Source organism: Mesoplodon densirostris, chromosome 5 (genome assembly GCF_025265405.1).
Source record: "Mesoplodon densirostris isolate mMesDen1 chromosome 5, mMesDen1 primary haplotype, whole genome shotgun sequence".
Classification (NCBI taxonomy): domain Eukaryota; kingdom Metazoa; phylum Chordata; class Mammalia; order Artiodactyla; family Ziphiidae; genus Mesoplodon; species Mesoplodon densirostris.
Window position 1 is genome coordinate 69,219,567 of NC_082665.1, and position 12,599 is coordinate 69,232,165.

Here is a 12,599-nt window from a genome sequence, read left to right on the forward strand (position 1 = left end):
CATTGAAATTTTTTCAAGAAATTATTGTTTAATGAAAATGTGTCATTGATGTAAATGTTATTTTAAAAATCCAGCTAGCATTAATAGAACATTGTTTCTTTTCAGGTTTGCAGATTTTATCAGGGGTATGCTGAAACTAATTCTTCTCCTCCTGTTTTCTGGGGCTACACTATCATCCACGTGGTTCACCCTGACCTGTTTGAACAGCATCACACACCTGCCTTTAACCACAGGTGAACACAGACTGTTTTGAACTTTCAATAAATAGTTTCAGTTTATAGAAGTGTATACACACTGACAGTAGGACTTTTTCCATGAGTAATTGTTAAATATACAAAAAGGTCTCCCTTGTCTAGCCATCAGACCATCATCCCATCTAAAAAGAGCTCAAGAAATAACTAAAAACATTTCCATTGGATTTTGCATATGGAAATGTATAATATTTAGCCTAAGCTTATATAGCATGGAAAAGCTCATATTCTTTTAAAAATCATATTAGAGCATAATACAAGTATTTTTTATCTGGTTTATAGCCATTACATGATTGTTAAACAGGAAGGAAAATGAACATGAACAAAGGCAAAAAGCTATGATGTTTCAAATACACACCAGTAAAATTCTTTGAATGAGCACCTATAGGTTTATTTTATATTTAGCCTTTTAAAAAATTTTTTATTCAGTTTATTTAAACTAAAAACAAAAACCAAACAGTCCACCATTTCTCCTACCGCCCCCCACCTCTTGCAACCACCAGTCTGTTCTCTGTTTCTGTCAGCTTGGTTTGTTGGGTTTTTTTGTTTGTTTGTTTTTGATTCCATATATAGGAGAGATCATACAATATTTGTCTTTCTCTGTCTGACTTACTTCACTTAGCATAATATCCTCAAGATCTAAACATGTCACAAATAGCAAGATTTCATTCTTTATGGCTGAGTAATATTCTATTGCATATATATTCCACAATTTCTTTATCCATTCATCAATTGATGGACACTTAGGTTGTTTCCATATCTTGGCTATTGTAAATAATGCTGCAGTGAACAAGGGGGGTGTGTAGATACCTTTTTGAGATAGTGATTTCAATTCCTTCAGATAAGAAATGGAATTGCTGGATCATATGGTAGTTCTATTTTTAGTTTTTTGAGGAACCTTCATACTGTTTTCCATAGTGGGCTGTATCAATTTACATTCCCACCAACAGTGTAGGAGGGTTCCCTTTTCTCCACATCCGTGCCAACACTTGTTATTTCTTGTCTTATTGATAATAGCCATTCTGACAGGTGTGAGGTAATATCTCGTTGTGATTTTGATTTGTGTTTCCCTGATGATTAATGATATTGAACTTCTTTTATGTGTCTGTTGGCCAGCTGTATGTCTTCTTTGGAAAAATGAGTATTCAGATCTTCTGCCCATTTTTTAATTGCATTGTTTGCTTTTTGGTACTGAATTGTATGAATTCTTTGTATATTTTGGATATTAACCCCTTATCAGATATATGGTTTGCAATTTTCTCCCATTCAGTACGTTGCATTTTCATTTGTTGATGGTTTCCTTTGCTGTGCAGAAGCTCTTTAGTTTGATGTAGTCCCAGTTGTTCATTTTCACTTTTGTTCTTTTGCTTTTGGTGTCAGATTCAAAAAATTATTGCCAAGACCTATGTCAAGGAACTTACTGCCTATATTTTATTCTAGGAGTTTTATGGTTTCAGGTCTTACATTCAAGTCTCTGATCAATTTTGTGTTAATTTTTGCATATGGTGTAAGATAGTGGTCCAAGTTTATTCTTTTGCATGTGGTTGTCCAGTTTTCCTAATATCATATATTGAAGAGTCTGTCCTTTCCCCATTGCATAGTCCTGGCTTTTTTGTTGTAAATTAATTGACCATAAGTGTGTAGGTTTATTTCTGGGCTCTCTGTTCTGTTCCATTGATCTATGTCTCAGTTTTTATGCCAATACTATACTGTGTTAATTACTATAGCTTTGTAATATTGTTTGAAATCAGGGCATGTGATGCCTCTGGCTTTGTTCTTCTTTCTCAAGGTTGCTTTAGCTATCCAGGGTCTTTTGTGGTTCCACACAAATTTGGGGATTGTTTGTTCTATTTCTGTGAAAAATGCCATTGGAATTTTGATAGGAATTGCTTTGAATCTGTAGATTGCTTTGGGTAGTATGGACATTTTAACAATAGTAATTCTTCCAATCTATGAGCACAGAATATCTTTCCATTTATTTTTGTCTTCTTCAGTTTCTTTAATTAATGTCTTTAAGTTTTCAATATACAGATCTTTCACCTCCTTGGTTAATTTTATTCCTAGGTATTTTATTATTTTGATATAATTGTAAATGGGATTTTTTCCTTCATTTCTCTTTCAGATAGTTCATTACTAGTGTAGAGAAATGCAAGATTTTTCTGTTGATTTTGTAGCCTACAATTTTACTGAATTTATTAGTTCCAACATTTTTTTAAAGGATAACAAATGGCCTTTAAACTTTTTTTTTTAAAGACTAGTCCTTTGTTTCATTAATTAATTTATTTTTTTTTGCTGTGTTGGGTCTTCGTTTCTGTGCGAGGGCTTTCTCTAGTTCTGGCAAGCGGGGACCATTCTTTTTTTTTTTTTTTTTTTTTTTTTTGCGGTATGCGGGCCTCTCACTGTTGTGGCCTCCCCCGTCGCGGAGCACAGGCTCCGGACGCGCAGGCTCCGGACGCGCAGGCTCAGCGGCCATGGCTCACGGGCCCAGCCGCTCCGCGGCATATGGGATCCTCCCAGACCGGGGCACGAACCCGTATCCCCTGCATCGGCAGGCGGACTCTCAACCACTGCGCCACCAGGGAGGCCCAAGGGGACCATTCTTCATCGCGGTGTGCGGGCCTCTCACTATCGCGGCCTCTCTTGTTGCGGAGCACAGTCTCCAGACACACAGGCTCAGTAGTTGTGGCTCACGGGCCTAGTTGCTCCACGGCATGTGGAATCCTCCCAGACCAGGGCTTGAACCTGTGTCCCCTGCATTAGCAGGCAGATTCTCAACCACTGTGCCACCAGGGAAGCCCCCAACAGTTTTTTGATGGAGTCTTTAGGATTTTCTGTATATAATATGTCATCTGCAAATAGTGTCAGTTTTGCTTCTTCCTTCCCAGTTTGGATACCTTTTCTTTTCTTGCCGAATTGCTGTGACTAGGACTTCCGAATATCACGTTGAATAAAAGTGGGGAGAGTGGTTATCCTTGTCTTGTTCCTGATCTTAAAGGAAAAGCTTTCAGCTTTTTACCATTGAGTATAATGTTAACTGTGATCTTGTCATATATGTCCTTTATTACCTTGAGATACATTCCCTTTATACCTGCTGTGTTGAGCATTTTTATCATAAATGGGTGTTGAATTTTGTCAAATGCTTTTTCTCTGTCTATTGGGATGATCACATGATTTTTATCCCTTCACTTTGTTAATGTGGTGTATCACATTGACTGATTTGCAGATGTTGAACCAACCTTGCATCCCTGGAATGCACTTGATCATGGTGTATGATCCTTTTAATGTATTGTTGAATTTGGTTTGCTATTTTGTTAAGGATTTTTGCATCTGTATTCATCAGGGATATTGGCCTGTAATTTTCCTTTTTTGTGGCATCCTTATCTGGTTTTGGTATCAGCTTAATGCTGGCCTTATAAAATGTATTTGGAAGTTTCCCCCTCTTCTGTTTTCTGGAAGAGTTTGAAAAGGATTGGTATTAGTTCACCTCTGAAAGTTTGGTAGAATTCACCAGTGGAGGCTTTTGATCACGGACCTTTGTTTGTTGAAAGGCTTTTGATTACTCATCCAATCTCCTCCTAGTAACTGATCTGTTCAAGTTTTCTATTTCATTGCAATTCAGGCTTTGTAGGTTGTATATTTCTAGAAATTTATACATTTCTTCTAGGTTGTCTATTTTGTTGGAATATAATTATATCATAGTCGTCTCTTGTCCTTTGTGTTTTTGTGGTTATCAGTTGTAACATCTCTTTCATTTCTGATTTTATTTATTTGAGTCTGCTCTCTTTTTTTCTTGGTGAGTCTAGCCAAGGAGTACAATATAGGCAGTTTACTTATTATTAGCTCATCTAATTGACCTGAAACATTTATAGCTGCAGTTGTTTTTAATTGTTATTAGTATCATTTGGGGGTCTATATTAGTCTTTCTATGGCTGCTGTTAATAAGTTACCACAAACATAGTGGCTTAAAAAAACACCAATTTATTATCATATATTTCTGAAAGTTAGAAGTCCAACTCGAGTCTTCCAAAGCTAAAATCAAAATGTGGGCAGACACTAGGGAAGAATTTGTTTCCTTGCCTTCTCTAACTTCTAGAGGCCGTCCACATCCCTTGGCTCATGGCTCCCTTCATCCATCTGTAAAGCTGGCAACAGCAGGTCAAGTCCTTCTCATATTGCATCTCATATTGCATTGTTCCTTCCTTCCAAGGTAACATCTTCCTCTGAACTTCATATTCTGCCTCCTTCTTCTACTTTTAAGGATCCTTGTGATTACATTGGGTCTACCCAGGTAATCCAGGATAGTCTCCCAATTTTAAAATCAGCTGATTAGCAACCTTAATTCCATCTGCAGCCTTAATCCTTTTTGCCATGTATGGAAACATATTCACAGTTTCCAGGAATCCACACATGAATATCTTTTGGGGGAAGGAGGAGACATCATTCTGCACAGTAATAAGTGTGGAACAGGAAATGAGGGTGGCAGTGTCGTTCTGATTACAAGATTTGAGAAGTTGTGTAGTGCCTGTCAGATGTATACATCCCATTAGTAAGTAAATGTGGTTGTTTAAGAATGAAGTAAAAATCTATTTCTTTCAATATATGAGTATTTTTAATGGCCACTAAATTATTAGGACATATATATATTTATTAAACTGTTTGGACCTAACCATGTAATTGACAGAATTGTTAGCTATTTCCTTTGGCCTCGAGGCACCACTAAAAAATTACTGAGATACAAAGGGTGCTGAGAAGGAAGGTTTGGAAACCTCTGCTCTGTACCATCCTGCTGGGATTCCCTCTTTTCAGTGTTTATTGCTTTGCCTATAAATCCCAGTTGTCCAGAGTAATCTTTCTTTCGATACTTCACACTTTTAATATACTAACATTCCTTCATTAGGGTTTTGAGCAATTTTGGCGAGTGTACTGAGCCAGAATTTTTTATTACTCTGGTATAGTTTCAACTTTAGCAGCTGTACAGCATTCTGGTGGAACAGTTTTAGTTTACAACTCTTCTTGTTCATAGCATTACACTGAAATTTTTTTTGTGATACTGTATGTCATGTACGCATCTGTTAGATTTCACAAGAATATAGTCGTGAGTACCTGATGAACAGATTTGTTCCCTTGAATTAAGTGCAGAATATTCATGTGTTTCTATTATTACTTTTTATAAATCAGAAGAATTTACATGAATAGTGTTTGAAAATATACACATTAATTATAACTGTTGACATAATAAATTAAAAGCTATTAATTTTGTTCAACCCTTGTGTTATAAGTGCTACTACTGCTAGAACCTTATAATGCAATCTTTCTTTAGTCCACTGATCTTGATATTACTGTTGCCATCTCTATAGAAGAAAAACTGGATCATTCCATTCTATCTAAAGGTGTACTATTTTGGTATATGTACTTGCTTACATACCTCCTCTTGGAGGCTCTCAGTGGTATGCTTTTATTATTTCTTTAGGGAAACTCAATATTTAATATTGTATTATATCTTCATTAATTGAATTAGCTATAATAGGGCAATAAATAAACTCATGACTAGATAATATGAGTTTCAAAATCTTGAAGCTTATGCTGTAAACAAAACTATGAAAATACATTATTCACCTTATCTGAGAACTAGATGTCTAGCCATGCTAGCCACAATTCACATGTCATTTTTCACCGAATAGATGAATACTTTGAAAATGGCATTTTGAAAAATGTTAGCACTTTGGTGTTGAGTTTGCTGAAACAGTGTAATTTGACTGTTTAACAGAAGATGCTTTGGGAGAGGTTCTTCATCGAATGCAAGTTACTAAGATGCCATGATGGTGATGTCGGAAACAGATAATGGGTAGGGAGAATAAGGGGAGGTGATTAGCTAGATAGAAGCCCCTTGAGGATGATAGCCGACTACAAGCTGGCTTTAAGTGATAATTGAAGAAAGGAAATATATTTGGTTGTATTGAAAGGCATGTGACATGTATAGGCTAGAGAGTAATCCTCAATATATTTTCATGCATTTTGCCTTTGTTAAGATAATTATGTCCCATTTTAATAGCATGCAAAGAACTAAAAACATACACTTGCCCAAAAATGGAGAGAAGTGAGAAAATTCAGAAAAGGATGAGCATGATTAAAGAAATGTACATTATTAAGGAAATTAGGGATTTTAAGCTTTAAAGAAAGAAGGCTAAGGAGTGAATTATTATTTTCAGTTTTATGAACTAAAAGTGAATAACTCATGTTCATGACTGATTAAGAGGCAGAAATAGAATATGGATTAAAAGACGAGAATGGATTTGTGAAATGCTCAGATAAACGCTTCTTACTGAGGTCATGTAATGTTTATCCATGGAGATTTTCAAGAAGAGAAATAAGTCTTCAAGTAGAATTTGTGTTTCTTGAAGGTAGAGGGTTTGACCAGGTGATCAGTCAGTGTTCCATGATTTAATAGTACATTGCCTTCTGTAGAACCATATGTCATTCTTTAGGAGCTTAAAGGTTACTGATAAACCTATACTACTTAGGATATCTGATTTCCCAACCAATCTCTGCTCTGGGCCCACTGTTTCAAAGAATTATTAGTTGTGCTTCATTTCTGTAAGATAATAACTCTGCCTTCCAGCCATAAGGGACTCTAAACATAACTGTCAGTCTTTATAGGACTAAACTTTGCCACCAAAGGGGCTAAACAAGGGACACCCACAAAGTAATAACACGTGGAAAGAAAACCATCACCGTTAATGAATATTGCAGCAAAATATGCCCCCTCCTCTTTTGGAACCCCAGTTTCATTACTGCATATTTTATTTTACTTTTTATTTTATTTATTTATTTATTTATTTTTATGGCTGCGTCAGGTCTTAGTTGGGCACGCGGGATCTTTCATTGCGGTGCGCAGACTTCTCTCCAGTTGTGGCACGCGGGTTTTCTCTTCTCTAGTTGAGGCACACGAGCTCAGTAGTTGTGGCGTGCGGGATTAGTTTACCTGCATCATGTGGGATCCCAGTTCCCCATCAGGGATTGAACCCACGTCCCCTGCATTGGAAGGCAGACTCTTCACCACTGTGAAGAGTTCACATCAGTGAACTCCCGTACTGCGTATTTTAATTAGTGATAGACCATGAAGGCCACAGTAATCATTTTTAGGAAGAAAATGTGAGGCTGAGAAGAAAAGCACAGCTCAAAGATATAGAAATGTATATCAGTGTATGTGTGTATACATACTTATGTATTCTATATATTCAACATGCCCAAAACATATGAAAAACTCTGTAGTAGGCAAACTTTTGAATGTTTACCGTTTGCCTTTACGTGTATATCTTTATTTCCAAAAGGAGTATTTTCACTTGCAATATCAAGTTTAATTTAGTTTTTATAAATATTTTTAATAAATGTCTAAGCTAATAATCCCCAGTTAACTTTCCTAATTTTTATCATGAAATAAAATTTCAGTCAGTGTGCACAATAATAAAAATTTATCTAATAAAGTATATTAATGTTATAAACCTACTATTTAGGGAAATTTCTTGATTCTAATCATTAAAATAATTTATGATAAAAATGTATTGTTATTTTATAATCCTTATTTCATATTTATAATGCTTCTTAATAAAACTAAAAAAATTTGCTATTATTCTTACCCACTAAGAAGCACCTTTTAGGTTTTTGTTTTTAATATCCTAGTTAAGCTCTTTACTTACATGTATCTAAATTTGTTATTGATCTACTTAAATGAACCTTAGTCATCATCTGATATAACTTACTCAATAAATGAGTCTCTTCCATTACAATCCAGATATATGTTCATATGACCACAACTTGATTAATCAGCTCTGGGTCCTGGGAAATTCTTCCTCCTATCAAGCTATTACTTTTTGGAGCAACACAACTCCCACAGAGCAAGTCGGCCACCTCCCTCTTCTGTTGACAGCCCTCAGAACATTTAAATATGTCAGTCATGTCTGGACTTAGCCATTAATCTAAACATCCCCCAATTCTCATAACCTTTCCTCATCAGACATCGATTCCACACCACTGACAAGCATAGTCACTGTCTTCTAAACCTACCATAGCTTGTCAGGCTCCTCCTGACAGTATTACTAGAATTTGGCACACTTTCCCTGCTGCACTTGGCACCTAATGCTAGGAGGCTATGGCTTCTCATAGCTTTTTTTGGTTTCTTTTAAAGAGAATGAAGTATAATTATCTTAACACTGTGCATATAAATGGCTGCTGAGCCCATAGGTGTCCATCATATTCCTTTAGATTAGGAATGATTTGAGGATAAAGTATCCTATTTACTGTTCCAGTGTAGCTGCTTTCATATAAGAGGCACTTGATAAATGTTTTTGTGTTTTTTTAATGGTTTTGAAGAAAGGCTTAAGCTAACTTTTCCCTATTATATACCTAAGCAATAATTTTTGGACCCATTTATCATGATTAAATTTCATCTTTTTTGTCTGTAACCTTTTGGTGCTCTGTTTTTTATTTTGTCATCTGTCTTATGAGCAGTCACTTCCAGCTTCTGTGTGGAATACAGATTTGAGAAGCATTCCTTTTGTGTCAATACCACTGAATAAAAGAAGAATTTTTTTTTCAATCTGATACAGTGGCTTGGTGGAAAGCACGCTAGATTCTGTAGCCTTAATTATACTATTGTTATTAGCACTGGTAATTTACATTGTTTCTATATAAGTCATTTTGACTTTCAGAATTTCAGGCACTTCATCTTACGTTACCTGCCTCAAAGAGTTGATAGGATAGTCAAATATGATATTTTTTAAAGCAGTTTTAAAAATTGTTTAAAAAATTATATAAATTTAAGATTTGAAGTTGTGATTGTTTTTGATATCTTGAGAATCTCATTCAGTGCTGAGTGGAAATACATCTTCACTGAAATTTTGTGATTTGTTTTATAACTACTGATCACCTAAGGTTTGAGTGACTTGATTAATAAAAATGTAGTCATACATAGTTTTACTTCCCTAAAGTTTAGTAATTTGGTTTGTCACTGGAAGCAGGGGTGGAGAGAAGAGTTCTTTCAGGGTTATGATCCAAGTCATATTCTTGAAATACAGCCTTTCTTACTATATTTTGTGGTACAGAGGACTTTTTTTTTGCAATTGAAATTATGAGCCTATGAAATTTTATCAGCTTCTTTGAAAAAAAAATCTGTGTCAGCATTGTGTTTGTTCTGCTAAATTACCTTGACTTTTTAATTGAAAGGCAGTTTATTTTAATTTTAGTATCAGTACTATAGAAAGTCATGGAAACATTTAATGATCATGTATTGAACCTTCTCTGATGAGCAGGAAATTATTTTGTCTGCCTGACTTTTAATAGATGACATTCCCCCACTGGATCTGCCAAACCAGTGTGTAAAGATACTGTATCAGACTCTTAACTGAAAATTCAAATGGAAGTCAAATTCAGGTTCATAATAATCAGGTTTTACTTTATGCATGTCCCAGAACACTGGGGAATATATTAAATCAATCCTGACACAGCTACCTTTCCCCCATTCTGATTATGAAGATCTTAATTTAACCCTTTCCTGTGTAAATTTTTTTAAATGTTATTTATTTTTTTATACAGCAGGTCCTTATTAGTCATCCATTTTATACACATCAGTGTATACATGTCAATCCCAATCTCCCAATTCATCACACCACCACCCCCACCCCACCCCCACCACTTTCCCCCCTTGGTGTCCGTACGTTTGTTCTCTACATCTGTGTCTCAATTTCTGCCCTGCAAACTGGTTCATCTCTACCATTTTTCTAGGTTCCATATATAAGCGTTAATATATGATATTTGTTTTTCTTTTTCTGGCTTACTTCACTCTGTATGACAGTCTGTAGATCCATCCACGTCTCTACAAATGACCCAGTTTCGTTCCTTTTTATGGCTGAGTAATATTCCATTGTATATATGTATCACATCGTCTTTATCCATTCGTCTGTCGATGGGCATTTAGGTTGCTTCCATGACCTGGCTATTGTAAATAGTGCTGCAATGAACATTGGGGTGCATGTGTCTTTTTTTTTTTTTTTTTTTGGCAGTATGCAGGCTTATCACTGTTGTGGCCTCTCCCATTGCAGAGCACAGGCTCTGGATGCGCAGGTTCAGTGGCCATGGCTCACGGGCCTAGCCACTCCGCAGCACATGGGATCTTCCTGGACCGGGGCACGAACCCGTGTCCCCTCCATCGGCAGGCGGACTCTCAACCACTGCGCCACCAGGGCAGCCCTGCATGTGTCTTTTTGAATTATGGTTTTCTTTGGGTATATGCCCAGTAGTGGGATTGCTGGGTCAAATGGTAATTCTATTTTTAGTTTTTTAAGGAACCTCCATCCTGTTCTGCATAGCGGCTGTATCAATTTACCTTTCCACCACAGTGCAAGAGGGTTCCCTTTTCTCCACACACTCTCCAGCATTTGTTGTTTGTAGGTTTTCTGATGATGCCCCTTCTAACTGGTGTGAGGTGATACCTCATTGTAGTTTTGATTTGCATTTCTCTAATAATTAGCAATATTGAGAAGCTTTTCATGTGCTTCTTGGCCATCTGTATGTCTTCTTTGGAGAAATGTCTTTTTAGGTCTTCTGCCCGTTTTTGGATTGGGTTGTTTGTTTTTTTAATATTGAGCTGCATGAGCTGTTTATAAATTTTGGAGATTAATCCTTTGTCCGTTGATTCATTTGCAAATATTTTCTCCCATTCCGAGGGTTGTCTTTTCGTCTTTTTTATGGTTTCCTTTGCTGTGTAAAAGCTTTTAAGTTTCATTAGGTCCCATTTGTTTATTTTTGTTTTTATTTCCATTACTCTAGGAGGTGGATCAAAAAAGATGTTGCTGTGATTTATGTCAAAGAGTGTTCTTCCTATGTTTTCCTCTAAGAGTTTTTTTTTTTTTTTTTTTTTTGCAGTACGCCTCTCACTGTTGTGGCCTCTCACTGTTGTGCCTCTCCTGCTGCGGAGCACAGGCTCCGGACGCACAGGCTCAGCAGCCATGGCTCACGGGCCTAGCCGCTCCGCGGCATGTTGGATCTTCCCAGACCGGGGCACAAACCTGTGTCCCCTGCATCGGCAGGTAGACTCTCAACCACTGCACCACCAGGGAAGCCCAAGAATTTCATTCTTTTACATGTAGCTGTCCAGTTTTCCCAGCACCACTTATTGAAGAGACTGTCTTTCCTCCATTGTATATCCTTGCCTCCTTTGTCATAGATTAGTTGACCATAGGTGCGTGGGTTTATCTCTGGGCTTTCTATCTTGTTCCATTGATCTATATTTCTGTTTTTGTGCCAGTACCATATTTTCTTGATTACTGAAGCTTTGTAGTATAGTCTGAAGTCAGGGAGACTGATTCCTCCAGCTCTGCTTTTTTCCCTCAAGACTGTTTTGGCTATTTGGGGTCTTTTGTGTCTCCATACAAATTTTAAGATTTTTTGTTCTAGTTCTATAAAAAATGCCATTGGTAATTTGATAGGGATTGCATTGAATCTGTAGATTGCTTTGGGTAGTATAGTCGTTTTCACATATATTGATTCTTCCAATCCAAGAACATGATATATCTCTCCATCTGTTGGTATCATCTTTAATATCTCTCATCAGTGTCTTATAGTTTCCTGTATACAGGTCTTTTGTCTCCCTAGATAGGTTTATTCCTAGGTATTTTATTCTTGTTGTTGTTATGGTAAATGGGAGTGTTTTCTTAATTTCTCTTTCAGATTTTTCATCATTAGTGTATAGGAATGCAAGAGATTTCTGTGCATTAATTTTGTATCCTGCAACTTTACCACATTCATTGATTAGCCCTAGTAGTTTTCTGGTGGCATCTTTCGGACTCTCTATGTATAGTATCATGTCATCTGCAAACAGTGACAGTTTGACTTCTTCTTTTTTTTTTTTTTTTTTTTTGCGGTATGCGGGCCTCTCACTGTTGTGGCCTCCCCCGTTGCGGAGCACAGGCTCCGGATGCGCAGGCTCCGGACGCGCAGGCTCAGCGGCCATGGCTCACGGGCCCAGCCGCTCCGCGGCATATGGGATCCTCCCAGACCGGGGCACGAACCCGTATCCCCTGCATCGGCAGGCGGACTCTCAACCACTTGCGCCACCAGGGAGGCCCTTGACTTCTTCTTTTCCAATTTGTATCCCTTTTATTTCCTTTTCTTCTCTGATTGCCGTGGCTAGGACTTCCAAAACTATGTTGAATAATAGTGGTGGGAGTGGACATCCTTTTCTTGTTCCTGATCTTAGAGGAAATGCTTTCAGGTTTTCACCATTGAGAATGATGTTTGCTGTGGGTTTGTCATATATGGCCTTTATTAAGTTGAGGTAGGTTCCCGCTATGC

General features: G+C 37.1%; 1 protein-coding gene across 1 annotated transcript in view; it reads left to right on the forward strand.

The window, feature by feature from the left end:
* Positions 1–12,599, forward strand: part of SLC49A4 (solute carrier family 49 member 4) — a 95,020-nt gene that overhangs the window by 59,854 nt on the left and 22,567 nt on the right. Inside the window, exon 7 of the mRNA XM_060099012.1 lies at positions 106–233. Within this exon, the coding sequence (XP_059954995.1) occupies positions 106–233 (128 nt within the window). The remainder of the gene's footprint in view (positions 1–105; positions 234–12,599) is intronic.